At 31.1% G+C, this 21,020-nt stretch overlaps 1 protein-coding gene across 1 annotated transcript; it reads right to left on the reverse strand.

Moving 5' to 3' along the window:
- Positions 1 to 4,734: 4,734 nt before the first annotated feature.
- On the reverse strand, positions 4,735 to 17,573 carry LOC132740294 (uncharacterized). Its single transcript, XM_060728173.1, has 2 exons — positions 17,287 to 17,573; positions 4,735 to 5,802 (listed from the first exon to the last, which is right to left on the reverse strand). Exon 2 carries the CDS (start codon positions 5,771 to 5,773, stop codon positions 4,802 to 4,804), a length of 972 nt encoding a protein of 323 aa, XP_060584156.1. The 5' UTR covers positions 5,774 to 5,802; positions 17,287 to 17,573; the 3' UTR covers positions 4,735 to 4,801.
- Positions 17,574 to 21,020: the final 3,447 nt, after the last annotated feature.

Here is a 21,020-nt window from a genome sequence, read left to right on the forward strand (position 1 = left end):
TAAGACTTATTTATACTCGTATATAAGACTTATTTATACTCGTATATAAGACTTATTTATACTCGTATATAAGACTTATTTATACTCGTATATTAAACTAATTTATATTCTCGTATATAAGACTTATTTATACTCGTATGTAGACTTATTTATACTCGTATATAAGACTTATTCATACTCGTATATAAGACTTATTTATACTCGAATATAAGACTTATTCATACTCGTATATAGACTTATTTATACTCGTATATAAAACTAATTCATATTCCTATATAAGACATATTTGTACTCGGATGTAAGACTTATTTATACTCGTATATAAGACTTATTCATACTCGTATATAAGACTTATTTATACTCGTATATAAGACTTATTCATACTCGTATATAAGACTTATACATACTCGTATGTAAGACTTATTTATTATACTCGTATATAAGACTTATTCATACTCGTATGTAAGACTTATTCATACTCGTATATAAGAACTTATTTATACTCGAATATAAGACTTATTCATACTCGTATATAAGACTTATTTATACTCGTATATAAGACTTATTCATACTCGTATATTAAGACTTATTCATACTCGTATATAAGACTTATTCATACTCGTATATAAGACTTATTTATACTCGAATATAAGACTTATTCATACTCGTATATAAGACTTATTTATACTCGTATATAAAACTAATTCATATTCCTATATAAGACATATTTGTACTCGGATGTAAGACTTATTTATACTCGTATATAAGACTTATTCATACTCGTATATAAGACTTATTTATACTCGTATATAAGACTTATTCATACTCGTATATAAGACTTATTTATACTCGTATATAAAACTAATTCATATTCCTATATAAGACATATTTGTACTCGGATGTAAGACTTATTTATACTCGTATATAAGACTTATTCATACTCGTATATAAGACTTATTCATACTCGTATATAAGACTTATTTATACTCGTATATAAGACTTATTTATACTCGAATATAAGACTTATTCATACTCGTATATAAGACTTATTTATACTCGTATATAAGACTTATTCATACTCGTATATAAGACTTATTCATACTCGTATGTAAGACTTATTCATACTCGTATGTAAGACTTATTCATACTCGTATATAAGACTTATTTATACTCGTATATAAGACTTATTTATACTCGTATATAAGACTTATTTATACTCGTATATAAGACTTATTTATACTCGTATATAAGACTTATTTATACTCGTATATAAGACTTATTTATACTCGTATATAAGACTTATTCATACTCGTATATAAGACTTATTTATACTCGTATATAAGACTTATTTATACTCGTATATAAGACTTATTTATACTCGTATATAAGACTTATTCATACTCGTATATAAGACTTATTCATACTCGTATATAAGACTTATTTATACTCGTATATAAGACTTATTCATACTCGTATATAAGACTTATTTATTATACTCGAATATAAGACTTATTCATACTCGTATATAAGACTTATTTATACTCGTATATAAAACTAATTCATATTCCTATATAAGACATATTTGTACTCGGATGTAAGACTTATTTATACTCGTATATAAGACTTATTCATACTCGTATATCAAACTTATTTATACTCGAATATAAGACTTATTTATATTCGTATATTAGACTTATTTATAATCGTATGTAAGAATTATTTATACTCGTATATAAGACTTATGTGTAATCGTTAGACGTATATAGGGAAAGGGAACAAAGATGAACGCTGAAATATAACTTGCAGCAATTTATTTGTATGCAGACAATAACGTTCTAGAATTACTCTTTATTCACAATAGCATCGTCATTATAACAATAACAACAACAACAAATATACACGAGTGAAATATTTGGTATGGTATAGCAAAATGACGGTGATTTAAATGTATATAATATGTATTAAATGACATAATTATTTTGATGACATACATGTACGGTTTAGAGTTGGTATTGTTTATATTTCACAGCAGAGTATATATTGCTTTTATCTCACAGCTGATTTTGAAAATATAGAATAGTATTAACAGCGAACAATGAAACATTTTTCTTTAATGTAAGATATATCTCATATTTGCGAAATATAATGAGATTGTTTTTAATTAATTACCTTATTACTCCCAAGTAAAATATATTGAACACATATAAGTAAATTATTGTTTCAATTTGAATAAAAATATTCTGATTTGCCTCACTAATTTATGAACAATGACTAATTTTGATCGGCCACAATTTAACACCATGAAATTAAAATACGACTTGCTGTAAGATATGCTGCATTTAGTTCTCAGTAAAGTATATTATATATTGTTATAAGACTGTTTACCATATATTACCATAAAACTGGTTACCATATATTACCATAAGACTGGTTACCATATATAATTATAAAACTGGTTACCATATATTACCATAAGACTGGTTACCATATATAATTATAAGACATGTTACCATATATTATCATAAGACTGGTTACCATAAAATATTATAAGACATGTTACCATATATTACCATAAGACTGGTTACCATACATTACCATAAGACTGGTTACCATATATAATTATAAGACATGTTACCATATATTATCATAAGACTGGTAACCATAAAATATTATAAGACATGTTACCATATATTACCATAAGACTGGTTACCATACATTACCATAAGACTGGTTACCATATATTATCATAAGACTGGTTACCATAAAATATTATAAGACATGTAACCATATATTACCATAAGACTGGTTACCATACATTACCATAAGACTGGTTACCATATATAATTATAAGACTGGTTACCATATATTACCATAAGACTGGTTACCATATATAATTATAAGACTGGTTACCATATATTACCATAAGACTGATTACCATATAATATTATAACACATGTTACCATATATTACCATAAGACTGGTTTACCATACATTACCATAAGACTGGTTACCATATATTACCATAAGACTGGTTACCATATATAATTATAAGACTGGTTACCATATATTATTATAAGACTGGTTACCATATATTATTATAAGACTGGTTACCATATATTGTTATAATACTGGTTACCATACATTACCATAAGACTGGTTACCATATATAATTATAAGACTGGTTACCATATATTATCATAAGACTGGTTACCATATATTACCATAAGACTGGTTACCATATATTACCATAAGACTGGTTACCATATATAATTATAAGACTGGTTACCATATATTACCATAAGACTGGTTACCATATATTATTATAAGACTGGTTACCATATATTACCATAAGACTGGTTACCATATATTACCATAAGACTGGTTACCATATATAATTATAAGACTGATTACCATATATTATTATAAGACTGGTTACCATATATTATTATAAGACTGGTTACCATATATTGTTATAAGACTGGTTACCATGCATTGTTAAAATACTGGTTACCATATATCATTATAAAACTGGTTACTATATGTTATTATAAGATTCGTTACAACATATTATTTTAAGACTAATAATATTAAGATATCTTTAAGAGACGATATTAATGATCTATTTTAAACGCTTATCAATCATTGGATCAATATACAAATACAACATTAGTCTAATATCGGCCCAATATATAATGTATTTTATTTACACGAACAACTCACGTTTTTGTGTATGTAGACGATTAAAATAATTTTTGAATGTTGACGCATTGGTTTTAGGTTAGACTGCAGTGCAATGGGTAGAAACATTTCTGAACATAAGCAATATATATGTATAAATGATATGTTTGATTAAATTTTATATAGCGAAATATCAAATTGATTTCCTTTAAAAAAATACATGTACATGCACTCGAAAAAAATATTTTTAGAAAAATTAAAGATACATGACTCTCAGAGAATTTAATTTCCATTCATTCATTAGTTACCTCCCTTGCGACGTTCTTGCAACAATCTTAATCTGCATTTAATCCGGTTCATGTCGCCATACTGATCGCCATATCTAGCAAAAATTTTGTGTCTTTTTATTTTCGAGCATATAACCATCTTTTGGTAACTTCACTTGTTTTTAGGTACAGATCTATCTTCTTTTTTTGTGTTAAAGTTTTATCTTTTTGGCAGAATCAGAACTATTTCCAACATAACATTTGAAACAACCACATATCTAAGACAAAGCGCGAACGAGTATTATGTACAAATAACTTATTCAAAAGCACATTAATATATTTCTTTTTCTAATTTTTTGAACACAAACGTTGTGCTGATATGCTACATATATTTTTTTAATTTAATAAATTATAACGAAAATATCCTACTTTATACAATAACTATATTCTATATTTGTACACAAAACTTTCCTGTCAAACTTTCCTTCTTCTTTAATCCAATTTTTTATTTCAAAATATGTAAATTAGTTGATCCTAAGTATATTCGTTTCTTTTAACATATTTCTATGTGATTCAAATTGAATGTTAAACTCATCGGTAAAAACTTAATTTATTTCCCCCTTTTTATGCGCTGATATACTTAACATATTTAGCATGTGCTATTCTCCTGTATGTTTTACATTCATACAATTATACATGTATTCATTTCTAGGTCCAGTTTTCTCTATAGTTTCTTGAATTATTCTATACCATCAAAAGCTTTAAATGTCGGACGATTTTTTTCTCAGTCTTTCTTTAGATAAGATCCATTTTTTGTCACGTGGTAATGCTGTGATATTTATTGAAGCATGAGTTATCTATCTTGGATGTACATTGATTGTGACCATAGGGCGATTTTGTGAATCATTGATAGTGACGGTAGATTCCTTTGTAACAACAACTTTCCTTACATCTTGGCTCTGTGTGACGGAATACTTTCTTACTTGGTTCTTAATTGGCGCCTCAATAATCAATTTGCCCTCGTCTCCGATATATGCCGTAATCGCCGTTTGATCTACGCTGTCCGGAAGCTCATATTCTTTATTAAATTCCTTGTGAAGAGTTTTCCCTGCAGTTTTCTCAACGTGTTCTGCATGGACTACCAGTTTCTTTTCCATTGTTTTGACTACAACTTCTTCTGGACGGAATTCCCCCGCGTCGACAGTGAGACGAAGTTTTCTCGTACCGTCCGGTTCCGTGATAATCGGGTTCTTAACCGGCGTTGCAAGCTGTAGAGTTCGGTCAGGCTGGACTGCCTGTTGGATCGGCAAGACCTGGTGCTGGGCAACAAGCTGATTGCTGAACACAGGACCGTCAACTGTAAGGATTCCATCTCTACTTAAGACACACTGTAGCTTTTCTTGGTCGACATTTGGTGGTATGTCAACCTGTCGGCTGTATTCTCGACTAACAGTCTGTGCGTTATTTCTTTCCTCGTGTTTCGCGTAAACAATCACCTTGTTATCTTGAACTTTGACCTGAATTTCATCAGGTTTAAATTCACTCACATCAAATCTTACTTTAAAACGCTGTTGTCCATTCGCTTCTGTTTCATATACAGTCCTAAGAGCTCCAATTTTATCTAATCCGATAGTACTAGCGCGTCTATCTGCAAGTCCAGGTTTTAATGTAAAAAATTCGTCCCTCATTTTATCAAAATCGTCGCTCCATTCTCTCTTTCTTTTTTCCATCTTAGTTTCCATGTCCTCCCATACTTTTATTTGTCTATCTTGGAAGTCCATCTCGTCTCGTTTAATGGGAACACTTAGCTCTGAACGGAATCTTGCCATCGTATTTTAATTCTTCTTGCAGTAAATGTCTGAAAAAAGGAAACAGTACCCAGATTAATCTACGAAAATGACATACCTAGATAATAAACCACATGCGTTTCCGCCTAGTCTACCTTTCTCTTACGAATTTTGTGCAAGTTTCATTCACCTGTATTTTGCTGAAACAGATATTTGTTTGTTTTGTGAAAAGTTAATCAAAATTTAAAACCTCATTGCCAACGGGAGATCAAACAATTTATCGGTTTTCCTGAATTCACTAGAAAAAATAAAAAAATTGCTGCTAGAGAATCCCTTTATAATTCAAAACAACTTCTGATACAGAAACGAGACAAAAAATGAATGAAATGAATCCAATAAACTTAAAAACAGCCACGGCAAAATACACAATGCTAAAATAAACTTTAAAATTAATAAAAAAAATAGAAAAAAAAGGAAAGGCTTTCGTTGCAGCTTATGGATAGTGCAATAAAATGTATCAAACAAAATATGATTAAAATTCATCTGTTGTTCAAATAATATTATTTCAGCAAATCTTTGTTCTTATGAAAACAATTAGACAAAGATAATGTGATTATATCCAGTATAATTATGCTGGCTCTGCTAATAAGACTGTAAAAAACGATTGTGTTAACCAGTTTACTGGTTATGATAGTGTATATCCTGTTCTTTTCTGATAGTTGAAGCGATTGATCATAATCAGTAGATATAAACCGTATATTTTATAATATTTTTAACCGAAAACAAATACCACGTCTTTCTAGAAAAAAAACCTATGTCCACCCTAAATTATCATTTATTACAAGGAACAGTTGTTTACCAACAAATATCATGCATTTTCCGGGAAAAACTGCAGAAACTACGTTTAACAACAAATATCCTTTTTTACGGAGGAAAATTGCAAAAACTACGACACTTCCAGAAAATGCATTGAATACTCAAGGAAAAAATGCATTGACTACGTCCACAAAAAATGTCATAATTTGTCTAAGAAGTACTGCATTTATCACGTCTTAAAAAATATTATAATTTTCCAGGAAAGAAAATAAACAAACTTCGTCCACCAACACAACTGTATCTTTGTAGGAAAATATGTATAAATTGTGTTTATAAAATGGGTTTACCAATTACATATAGTATCATATGTTTCTAGAAAAAATGCATAACATATATCTCTTTGTACTAGAAAAAATGTATTAACTAAGCTTATTTCGAAATCAACCTGATTCATAGTGGTTTTAAAATTCCAACAAATTGATAAAAAAACTAAATCCAATAGGTAATACGTCCATTAGAAATGAAAACTTCCGAGACATTCCTGGGGTATATAAACTGTTCGTTATCACAAGAGCTTTGAAATAACTTTCCATGATAAAAATCTCAGTTTTGGAAACCACAGGTGAATTGGCATAATTTCGTTTTTGATGTCAGGTTTCCCCGAACTTTTGATAACATTTTTTCCAAGGTACCCCGGCACCGTGTCTGGGGAATATAATTAGGTTACTTGTTGAGAGATGAGTCTTAATTGATTTGGACTTTGAAATGTGTTCGTGTGGGTAAAATCTTAGGATATATCAGCGATAGTGATTTTTTGTAACAAGAGTTGTAGCCTCTTTTATCAGAAAAAGATAAAGCGCGCTGTTTGTTAAAAACGAAAACGAAAAAAATATCTTCCTGAACAGAGTTGATAATAGCCGTACCCATCACGTATAGTTTTACTTAATGTACGGTTTGAGAGAGTAGTTTTATTCATTTTTTCATTTAAATATTTAAATGAGGTCCGATTAATTGATTTAAGAACATAATATTATTTTACTAAAAACTCTGCAACTCCACAAACTGTCATTTAATTGTGGACCCCGACAACTTTATGAAAAATAAACAGTAGGTCTAAACGCGAAAGAAATGCTTTATGTAAGATATTGCAATTAACAACATTCAAACGTTATGGATATTGTAAATCATTCGTGCTAATTTAACCATTCAAAATGGCAAACGGTTCGAAAATACGAGAAATATATGCGCTATAATCGTCAAGGCATCATAAGCGGCGTTCACAAAACGCAACCCGACAAAAAAGAAAGAGAGAAAAAAATAAACAAACAATCTAATAGGACCACAGGAACCCCCTCTCCCAGTTAAAACACTCATCATGAATAATCAAAAATTGTTAAACTAAAGAATAATGTCATTCACATTCACTCACTAATAAAGGCAATTATTTCAAAAGTTGAACATAAATCAAGACAGTGCATGTAATGCAGGCAGTTATCTTATTTTTCAAGGCTATGACATGTTTGAAGAAAATAGAATGCTAGCTGTTTTGGGAAGAACTATTATACAGTTTAAAGAAATTTCCCAAAGAGCATACCCGAGCCTAGCCGTATTTTCCGTTTTTGACCTTTTTTACTCAATTCCAATAATTTCAATGTCCATCCTGTAATACATTTATAGACATTGAGAAGGCATGAGAGGATGAATTGTTTGTTACGAGTAAACTAGAACAACTTGAACATACATGTCATTTATCACGTAGGAGTAGTTTGGGGTCAAACGCACGTTCGAGTCCAACACAAAAATTTTCACAACGCACTTTGGGGTCAAACAGTCTTTGGGGTCAAAATCATGAAAAGAACCCTACAGTGCGTTCATATGGTACATATCAACATACTTTGGTTTCTGAAAGGTCTGGAGGTGTCATCTTAGTTCTGCTTAAATACTGACTACTGTCTTATTTTTGATCTGCACTCTTGAAATATTTAAAGTGGAATTCAAGATGATAATAGATATACACTGTGCAATTAACTAAACAATCTAACTTAGTGTCTTTTTAATTCTGATGTAGCAGTAATTGTAAAAAATGTATTTGTTGCTTGTAAGTAATAAATATTTTATTTTACCACTTTAAATATCAAAACAATTGTGACTATAAAAAGTGATCCTTAAAATAACAGATGTTACAAAGAGCACTCTGTTTTGTCAGCAATTTTATTGTCACATTAAACTATGATAGGGATAAAGATGGGAAATAAAATGCAGAAAATATCATCTTACCGCATCTTATTTAAAAACAAATCAATTTATATTCACGATTACTTATAGCAAGTAAGTGAGAACGTACATTAAAGCAAAGTTGCGTGAGGTCTACAGCTGTAAATTTATTTCAAGCCCATTTAACGATTTTCTAGTTTCCTCAATATTTGGACTACATGTTATCGCTTTTGTAAATTACAAAATGTCGAAAATCATTAATTTTTTTAAGAGATATATATACATGTAGTTTGTAAAACAATAATAACCATGATCACTCGTTCAGTAAATGCATACGTGTATTTATAGTCGGTCTTAGTAATTAAACTTGTTAGTTTTCCAGGAAAACCCGTTTAGGTGGACCGAAAGTCGAAATATGAACAAAAATTGAGCCGTGTCACGACAAAACCAACATAGTGGGTTTGCGACCAGCATGGATCCAGACCAGCCTGCGCATCCGCGCAGTCTGATCAGGATCCATGCTGTTCGCTATCAGTTTCTCTACTTGTAATAGAGTTGGTAAGCGAACAGCATGGATCCTGATCAGACTGCGCGGATGCGCAGGCTGGTCGGGATCCATGCTGGTCGCAAACGCACTATGTTGGTTTTGTCGTGACGCGGCTCAAATGTCTTACAATCGACGTTAAGGAAAGAAAGAAAGAAAGAAAGAAAGAAAGGAAGAAAGAAAGAATATATCCTTATATTCATCAAAGCACATTCACCTTCGGCTGAAATCTTCACACGCACGCACGCACGCACGCATAGTAGTTATATACGGTTGGCAAATTACCCGCCTCATTAAATTCCTACATACAGGCCAGCAGCTGAACATGTGTCTTTCTTATCTGATAAAACATAAAGAAAAACACAGATAGGATACACCTTTCATTTAAGGTACTACATCCAAAACGAACTCGTCAGAAAATCAATCCAACAAAACTGACTTGTCCTAAACTTTGAATATCTAGCAACCAGTTTCCGATGTAATTATTAGCCTTTTTCATGCAAAATCATCTACAATTTCAACGAAATAGAGTAACCTGAACGTAAATTTGTTTATCAATGCTGATACTATAAACCTTAATCACTTTCAATTTTCTTAATTGGTTTTGTTCGTCTTTTAATATGGACGAAAGGGAAAATTTAAAAAAAAGTTCTGACTTGATAGCGGACGGTAGGGATGGATGTGTGAGCAAAACCGGAAAGAAAACAACAATCCCTGTACACGTTGAATAAACGAGAGGTCACGTAAATAACCTACGTCCTAGAGGACAGCTACACTATAATATGTGTAATGTCATTGGCACTATAGAAATGTGTTATTTGGTACAATCATATATTTATAATCATATTTTTTTATGCTGGAACGAATCAACTGAGAAAAGCCCCACAAGCCCTACAAAAATATATAATTGTCCGCCATATGACACGAAACTCCACTTACTTAAAGGGTAGTTCCGAATTGATTCAGCAGGATCAGTTTTTTTTATGTATATGGTGCAAATGACCATATTTTTTTTTCAACATGTGTTCTATTTATATCGGAAATAAAATAATGATCGTTTAAGACGGGTTTGAAATATGTTACCTATATCCAGAGATGGTGATTAGCAAAGGTTCTGATAGTCAAACCATTTAAAATGGGAAATGAAACGGCTGTATTGTAACGGGTGATCTTAATCAAGAGGTAGTGGTTTGCATAAGTTCTTATAATGAACTGTTTTAAAGGGAAAACCGATGCTCGATAATGATGGATTTCAAATACGTGAAACCAGTGGAAAACCAGAAGTCGAACAAACAACTCTAAAATGAACTATGACAGTCCATCTCAATTTTATTGACATTTTATAGAATAAAATATTGAAAAAGAGTTTGCTTAAATATTTTTGGTTTCATGCAGTTTACTGTAACCCAATTTATATTCGCGAATACAAATTTTCGCGTTTTGCCGAGGTCGGACATATTCGCGAATATTAATTTCCGCGTTTTCTTGATTTCCGAAAAAAAATTCGCGGATTGGAAAGTCCGATGGGGCTGTAAAATCCATTAGCCGACTATTAATCTTCAATAAGTGAGGTCATTATTGGTGTCTTAAATGGGATTAACAATACGCTAGCCTTATATTGTATTGGTAAGTTTGGTAAGTGAATTGTGATCACAATTCAGCAAAACATTTTCTCTATATATGTACATGTACGCATCGTTCGTCTTCTTTTTTGATTGATTTATTTGTTTATATATATATGTCATATTACAAAACAAATTAAGACAATTTATCACAGATATATCTATCACATTGTTTTTATCACAGTAATTAATTGAAAAATAATAACTTTACATTCATGTTTAAATCAAAGATCTTGTTGACTTCAAGACAATATATTCAACACATTTCTAAACATGTCGTTAAAAGGGTGGTTGATAAAAAATAAACCCTCAGAAAAAAATACCTATCGAACCAACGCCGAGAAAAGTATGTTGTATGAGTCCGCAATCTAACCAACTGAGCTACACAGGCTGTTAAGTTGGACGGGTAAAATGAAACCATCTTGTATTTCACTGTTTGTAATTATGTACACCCAATACCCTTTTGTGATGCTATTATTTTATAGGATCCAAAAACAATAGCCTTTTGTGATGCTCGATAGTTTTCCCACTTTTGTCAAACGATTTATTCAAACATTTATTTTATAGGGTCCAAACAGGTCGATACAATACTTAGTATAGAAGTGTAAATATGAAGAAACTTAAAACTGACATATGCTCCGTATAGTACCCTATACATAACGTGATTGACAATAGTTCATGAACTGTATTAAAATGTGGATGTTTATTTTGATTGCTATATTGACATAGAGTTCTTTTGATATTTATAAAATAGTAGTAGTTTACTTAGTTTGTGTTTTTATTGCTTTATGGCAATATTCATAACATTTCATTACTTCCTATTATAAACAGGTGCCCAGAAAATTCGAATATATCCGGTCAAGTAGCTTTGCATGAACAACGTCTAAAATAAAAATTTCTCTGCGAAATCGTGCGGACTTATTCGCGCAAACAAATATTCGCGCTTCGTGGCCATCCGCGAATAAAGCGAATATTAATTGGTCGCGAATATTCGTTGGGTTACAGTATTACATCAAGTATGTTTGGAAACCAAGTTGGCATACTCCTGACAAATTTTCGTAAGATGTGTTTTAATCGTGAGTACAAAGGACTTGAAAGCGTCTTAAAATAAACTCAAGTTGTCGAATAAGTATGCAAAACATGCACGAAATTTATTCTTACGCAGCTAGCTGTAACTGTTTTTCTGCATCCGTTGATCAAGAATGGAAGAAGCCACCTGAAGATTTTGTAGATACAGGTAAGTAATGAATGTCTGCCATTAATAAACATGTATATAAACATAACAACCTTCTATTACTCGCTTCATTTCCTTTCAGACGAACAGCTGTGTACTGTTTATATTGGAATAGAAATGGCGATTTTCATAACAGCTGTAAACTATTTGAATTTCCATCATTATCATCATCATCGTCGTCGTCGTCATCATCGTCATCGTTATCTCCGTCGTCGTCGTCATCATCATCATCTTCATTATTATCATCATCATCATATTCATCATCATATTCATCATCAATTCATCTTCATTATCATATTCATGATCATCATCATTATCATCATCATTATAATAATAAAAATAATAACAATAATAATAATAATAATAATATTCCGTTTTAAATGCCCTAGTTGATCTATGTATGAATTCCATATTTCAGGCCTATGTACCTCGGTGGAGTTACGTTAATTAATAACAAAAGCTTATAAACACACAGTCTCAAATATAAACGAACGAACATGATTATATTCAAACAGGCAACAGTTGTCAACCTTTTTTTGCATTTTTTTTATTTTGAACAGAATCAAATGGGAGTTATTAGAGATGCGAAGTTATAATAAGTCCACTTTGCTTGTGCCTTATTTCTCATAATTTGCTATGTAACCGCATATACCATCACTAGTAAAAACAAATATACCCACTTATCTATGTATCATTTAGTTACAATTTCATTTTCTTTGCCAAGAAATTTGAAAGCAGTACCTGTTTTCCAGATGCTACCTACAATTACAGCCCATTCAACATCAGTATTTCATCATTCGGCAACCTTGTGTACGGAATCATTGGGGTAAAATGCAAACTTTGGAATTTCGTTGCTATATTCTGTTTTGTTTATCAATTTTTGGGCGTATAATTCTTGATTAATACTAAAAAGATTTTATGAGCAATATCCAACCCTCTGTAAACCTAGTTACCCCTGTTAGAATTCATCGTAGGAGTACATTTTTAACAAGAAATCCAGAAAAATAAAATAAGTTCAAGTACACTGGACCACATAGGGAAATAGAGATCAGTGTTCTTGTCTGTAATATCAACGGAGATTACGTGATTAGTTTTTGGATATAAACATTTAAGATAAATGAACGAGGTTAGCTTTTTACTACGCAAAATGCATTTCCCCATTTCGCCCCGAAGTTTTACGGCAATACAGAAGAAAAATAATATCAAAATGAAAGGAATACCGGTGTATACTATTTTCCGACATTCATATCTATAAGTTTCACATGCAAGTATATTCCATAAAATTTGAATTTTGGATTTGAATTTTAATATATTCGTACATACAGGTTAAATAAATTTTGACTGAAAAAAAAAACAAACAACAAAAAACAAAACCGTTAACATATTGAAAAGACTTTGCATGTTGTCTTTATTCCACATGACCTGTAGTGGAATCAGTTTTCAGCATTTCTTTGAATTACTAAAATTCTACTATTCACTTTTCATTCCATCTTTTAACATCAAAGAAAACATGTACGACAATTTTCTAGAATTATAGGACCTTCTAAAATAACAACACACCACGAAATAATTATCTATGGAAGATGCTGGCACGTATGAGATACATGATCCTGTATTAAATTTATTTGTATAGCAAATAATCATGAACAAAATATTGTTATTCATATAAATGCTCATACTATAATCACTTAGAACTTTATCAACATTTTTTTCAAGCAATATTTCATCTCATTTTAATATCCAAATGATACATTTCTATATTTATCAATTTTTTTAAAAATATTTATGGAAATATACCCATTGTATATAGACCAATCCTCTTTCACTGGTGCTATATGAAGATTACCAAAGATTACACTAAAATTGCGATCAAGATGTTTTTTAAAATTCTAGATATATACATGTACATCAAAATTCATATACCTATTAGTCTAGCCAGGGGCAATGGGCAGATAATATCAGGTAATATGTTTTATTCAAGGATGAGTGCATATGATTATCAGATAAGATCAGAGCGTTTCCATTCATATGTCAAGTTCAGCGAAATATCAAAAAACATCAACCTTATCTGGTGCACCATTTCCCTCAAAAACATGAAAATAATTTCCATTAATATCTTATAAAACAGGAGGTTTCCTTCAACTTGTCTCACTAAATAGATTCTGGAGGTTTATAAGAAACATTGAAATTTTTTATTCGTAATTAACAGCTTTTTTACGTTTTTACTTCCCTATAGACACAGCCATTCCGTATCAAGGCCATTTTGTTTCATCTAATGTACATTTTCAATTTATCTTTTGGTGCAGCAGCCAATAAAAGATGCAGTTTCTAAATGTATATGTGATTTGGCAACGTACAGGTATTTATTAATCATAAGAAAAGATTCGATTGTTTCTCCCCATGTAATATTACTGAAAGTAATAAAATATATCATAGATATTTTGATTGCTTAGCACTACGGTATACTAAGTAGTTCCCCCATCATTATGATCATGATTTTCGAAGTTTAATATCATGCTTTCCCAATACAGTTAAGTTAAGGAACGACCCCATTTTCTCTCCCCTCCACCCCCCATGCTAATATTGACATTGTATATAAATGTAAATGTAATTGTTATGAGTTATAGGTGAATTAATAATAATAATAATAATAATAATAAAAGCATCAATCAAAGCCCACCTATTACCAACCTAATTAATACCTGCAGTGCTTTTGTGTTTCTCTGAGACTATGCCTGTTTCTTCAGTGACAAATTATATGTATATATATCGGACGTAGGTTATAACCTACAAATATACGAGTATTTTCTTACACTTTACATAAACGATGCTTACAAATCTTTAAAAAACATATTACGTAACCATGACAACTGAAGTACCAATGTATTTCCTAGACTACTATAAATAAATGATGTAAAATAAAGATTTTATAAATGTCTTTAAATACCCTAGTCATTATTTTCGACACAAGGTGCAATGCTACTTCTGACCAGGCTCTTAATTGTTGGTTGCCAAACTTTGAATTTTTATTTTTGAATCTTCAAAAGTGACAATGCGATAATCTATAAAGACTTGATGCAAATCTAGACGCACGTGCGTAGCAGAAACAAACAGTTAAACAGTTAAACGCAGAAACAATTTCAGGTACGGGTCTGATCTGATTATTTCCGGAAAAGAGTGCATGATTGTATGCCTGGATCAGATAATTAACGTTATCAATGTTATTTCCGTCTATCATTTTGTTTATATAACATTTATCGTGTGCAACAATCACCAGCAAAAGGTGTAACAATAACAACAGCTACAGCATTAACAGGTATACCGACATCAAATAATCTCCGTAGGATGCGAAAAAATATTGTTTTTGAAATATTAAGAGAAAAAAATATTGGATCTCAAAGATATAACACATTTGCATACAAAAACTTATTCAGACTTTTACATCATTAACATGGCATCTTCCTCTTCACACTACAAAAAATACAAAATATCTTACCACGAGCAGTTAAGACAAAAAAGCCATTCCTTATCCATTTCTTAATGAGGACTAGAATTTCTTAATATTTTATAATTATTTTATTCGGTTTGTATTAAGGATTTTTTCAGTATACCAGTATTATTACAGTATATATTATACGCATCTTTACTCGAACCGTGCAATATCAGTTAACCCTCAGCTTGCTGTTGGCAACTGATTTTACGCAGACCAAGAGCAGCCGACAGGACCATGATATCTGATCATAGCTAGTCTGCACTGTTCGCTATTTAGTCAGTACATATTTTGAACATTTCAGCTAAAAGTGATGATTTTGTCCAGATTGAAAGATTATCATTTAAGATATTTTACAGAATAACAATTATACATTTCCTACAGACTACCAGTATGAACACATTCGAACACATTCGAGCTAGGCTGTCCTGTTTGCGTTTTAAGATAGAAATGTACAGAGAAAATGTATATAGTGTGTGTTTACTGGTGCTTGTGATATCGATTTGTTTATAATTCTTTGTACATGTATATGTATTAATAAAAAGTTAACAAAAATATCGAATATATAATTAATGTGTTCTCGATGCTATTACATTTGTATATTCAACTTTATCGATTTGAATCGCCTTTTCAATAGAATCAACACTGTAATTCAAAACAAATAGAAACACTGTTTTAAAACGCTACAATTCATTCAACACTTACACTATTGCACTAAAAATCTTATAACTCTATTCTACTATCTCTAAACAAATCACTACATTCTTTGTAGTTATTCAAAGCGAATAATTACACTTTTTGCAAACACTACACTCAGTGTAGTGATTCGAAAACATTTGTTTTTACTGCCTCACTCTTATGTCGCCTAAAATAGCACTGAAACAGTATACTGTTCCAATTATCTTCACTTATACTGTACACACATTTGTTAATGTAATATAGATTTGATTTTATTAATAAATGGTTTATGCAGTACCATATGTAGGGGTACCGCTGGTCAAACTTTACTTATGGAGGAAGACCAAAGGTGCCCATCTGTTCATTCTTTTAGACAAAAACCGGGGCACATGGCGTGAAAGAATTCGAAGTTTTCAGCGGGTTTCAAACCCACAGCGGGAAGGGACTGACTATATATATGAAACGAATAGAATATGAACTTGAAACTCTAAACATGTAAAATACGATTGCTTGATACATTCGCAACGCGATTTGACTACAGTATAGATAAACATTTGCTCTATTTTGAAATATAAATATAAAACTAAATCACGTTTTGTTAGTGGTTTAACAGGTTTTTATGGTGTTTGATCTAATCGTTTATTGTTTTTTTATCTCGATTTCTTGTTGTTATAAGAAACAAACAAAAGTACAAGTAAATAAGAATGGTTCCTGCGCACTCATTTTATTTTTATCTAACACATTATGTAATGAGACGGTTCAACCACTAGTACTAAATAATGTTGGTCCGTTCGATTCAGTTCTATATAAAATTTATAAATTTTGTCTGTTCTTAGTTACCCGGAGTATATGGCAAAGCCTTTGTAAAGAACATACTTATACTTTTGATGCCTTGTAACATGTATTGAATATACGTTCATAATATAAAGAATGTTATAAAACAGCAACATAACCTACCTGTTTTGTGTAATCCAGAAACTGATGTTTTAAACTTAGAATTAAGCTACTTTCTTAAATGAAAATAGTAAAACAAGTGTCCATTTTCCAACTTAAATCTCTCTTAGAGCATGAAAATAATAAGTTTATGCTTCTTTTCAAAAATATTATTTTTTCTCAGAAATATTTCATCATAAATTTCCAAGAAATGTCAAAATATTTTACAAATATTCCGCAGAATCGTTATAGTCTGTTTAGTGTTACCCCAAAGACTACCTGACATCAATACATTCACCGGTTGTATCTTTGTTCGGCTTCTTATCATTCAGGAATTCCAGGTATGCTTCATCGTTGTCTGGTTCCCATTCGGGGAGAAATAACAGCAAATTTTTGTAAGTAGTCTCACCTGTGAAATATGTGGGAACCAGCATAATGGGTTGAAAAAAGCTAGACACGATTTTCAAGATTCTTCAGATAGGAATGTCTCGAGCTAGTGAAAACCAGTAAAATTTAACAAGCATAGAAAATAACACTGACGTCATTAAATTTACAAACAAAAATGCAAAGCTTAGATGAATAATTTTGCTGAATCCCATGTAAAAATATCTGAGATTTCATATTAACTCTTTGATAGACTTTAATCAAGGACCATATTGAAAACAAATCTACCCCGTGCAATTTTGACAAATATTGAAAAGTATGCTAGTAACAGTAATTTCATTTACCTTGGATTACTTTCTATATAATCTTTATATAGATCTACTAGTACTTCATCCTAACTAAACTTCAGTGCGTTAAAAGTAGGTAGGTATTCAGGGACATGCCATCAAATCATGTCTATAAAATAACACTTGATTTAATTACCCGTTTCTATTTCAAAGGTAATAAACGAATCTGCCAATTTGCTGTCAGTATCATTTTATATCCCTATTTCCAGACGGGCTGGGTATATATATATGTATAGAAACTTATACAATTGCTTGCTAAATTATTTGAAAAAAGAAGAGTGCAAATACATAACCGTGTAAAAATATTTAAATTAAAATTGGTTATTGAGCAAAAGATATAAATCTATTACTATGTCAGCATAAACCCAGTAGCAATGCTAGTATTCTTAATAGAAAAAATGCAGTTTCAGTAGTTTCTCGATTTGTTCTTTTTCTCCTGACATGATGTACTTTTTCATTTTTTTGTTTTTACAAAAAGTGATCAATTCATGTTTTATTAAATGACACACGTACATTGTAAAATTATGGATCATTTCTAAACTAACTACTTACTTCTAACTTCTAACTTAAAGCGACACCAGGGGTCAAAACCAGCTGACCTGCTAGAGTTTAGGGATACATAGACTCCAATTATTCAAACTCATCTAGTCGCCTTTTACGATCAATCACGGATAAACGGTAGCTGCAATCCTGATTCCTCAACCCTAATAGTCAACCCCTCAATCACAAGGAGTGACTGATGTGTAATCAGGTAGGCCTAAAATTGAATAAGACTGCATGAAGTTTGACTTTGTTCAGGTTGATGAAGTCCATGTTTACAACTATCAAGTATTTGTCCACTAAACCGTTTTCTCTTCAGGTCACACAAATCTAAAACCATTGACGACTTAAAAAGCAATTTCAAAAGGTGCATAATACTTTAAATGATAATACATACAATGATCTTAGGTTATAACAATTATAATACATACACATCATTTCAGATAACTACATATAAACGAGCGTTATAGAAAAATCATTTCATATAAATACAAATAATATACCAACAAACGACTTATTGTATTTCCTAAAGAAAATTTAAATTTGTCGTTTCTTGATTTGTAGTCAAACAGTGCTTTTTTGCACCCCCAGAACATTAACGTATATCTGCCTTTCTCGATTATTAATGTATGTATATACCCTCTTTATCTGGCTGGATCGTTTCAGATTTCAAAGCTTAAATTAAGTTCCCAATATTGTATGGACATGTACGTACATAAATATAATGACAAGGCTTTTTGTTTATATTATTTCACATTACATGTCCCTCTCCTTTCGCCCTTGTGTCCACAGGTTTTTGTTTGGTGCCTTCTGGGTGTCCTACTTTGGTGTGTCCGGGGGCAGCGTCCTGTGAACGTTGCCTTTACCTTGTTGATCTTTATTCTTGTTATTTTTTGGTTCAATTCTTGATATCCGTTCTTTAGTGCACTGCTTTTTAACCGTTGAGAGAAATTCAAAACTTTAAAATTTAGATCAGTAGGTTAATTCAGCTTCCGAAACCCCTTGCACTTTGTTTGATTGAATAATAGTCAATTATTTATGTTTTTAATGGTCGACTGACTTCTTAAATGGTTAGGGTTGTAGTTTATGTAAAATTTTGTTCATCATGTTTTGATATAATTTTGATAAGGGCTTAGATGATTTACATTTCTTTTAAATTTAGTTATACCTTTATATAGAAAAGAGAAAAAATCAACAACAACAAAACATAAAATTAACAAAGCGACTAAACTGGGACAAAAATGTATCTTTCTGTCCTAGAACTAAAGTAAAATTGAAACATTTAAATGTGGAAATAAGTACACATATAATATAGAAATCAGTAATATATGCAGACATATAATCATGATCACGAAACTCCCAATATGTGACATTGTTGTGCATTTTATGAAAATCTATGAGTGGCACCCAAGAATATTTAAAGACCCGAAAGGAAAAAAATGGACAAAACCGAAAAGAAAAGGTCTTTGAGAGGGAATCGGAATTATAAAACCTGCAAACTCATACAATCGTCAAAAAGAAAACATAAAGACAATACAAGTAAAACGGTTTCCTGTGGTGAACATTTTAATGATATAATGATATTTCATTTAACTATTTTTAACATTTTTTTTGGGGGGGGGGGGAATAAATAAACGTTTGTATCAGGAATATAGTTGGCAATTGAATAAACGATCACTATAGACGAAGGTCTTTGGAAACTGGAGACCGTTGAAGACCAGAGAAGGTCGAACATAAAACAATTATTCCTTTTTAAGAAAAGCCTACCATTTTATGAATAATTCCGAGAGTAAACACACAAGTTCACGCAGAAAATAACGCAGAAAATAACTCTATTTATTATGGCAGATGCCACTACGAATATTTTAATTTTGTAGATTTTCAGTATAAACAATTTATTGTTTGTAAAATTTGAGATAGATATTAAAGAAACATTGATAATTTTCAAACACATCATTCATGTTTTTCCACCTTAAACGGTAAAATAATTATAGAAAATTAGAAATATCACGTAATAGTTTTTTGATCTTACTAATTCCCTACAGGTAAATCCGTAACGTACCGGCAAACGGTATTTAGCTAGGTTTTCGAAAAGGTCAATTAACCAATCATGTACGGTTTACATATCACATGCTCCTCCATGTACCAAAAACAGGTCACGTGTTCCTTCATGCCTCAAAAGTTAAACGCGTACCAATACCAGAGAAAATATCCAATATCAATTTAGGAGCACTGGAATAACCGGTAGAAACGGCGAAATAAAAAAGAAATAACACAGTAAACAAGAATTAAACAAAAAGTACAACAGACACAACAATAAGGTCGTTCCGAACGATTTCAAAAAAGAACATCTCTGACTGCATGCACTTAAAAACGTTTTAATGGATAGAAACAGATGTTGCACTGCAGATACAATAAAGTGTTCTTCACGATATTTGTGATTTTCAAATGCACTAACCATTGATATCATTGCTATTGTATTTATAT

Source organism: Ruditapes philippinarum, unplaced genomic scaffold (assembly GCF_026571515.1).
Source record: "Ruditapes philippinarum isolate M1 unplaced genomic scaffold, ASM2657151v2 ctg3279_1_1_1_1, whole genome shotgun sequence".
NCBI classification, from domain to species: domain Eukaryota; kingdom Metazoa; phylum Mollusca; class Bivalvia; order Venerida; family Veneridae; genus Ruditapes; species Ruditapes philippinarum.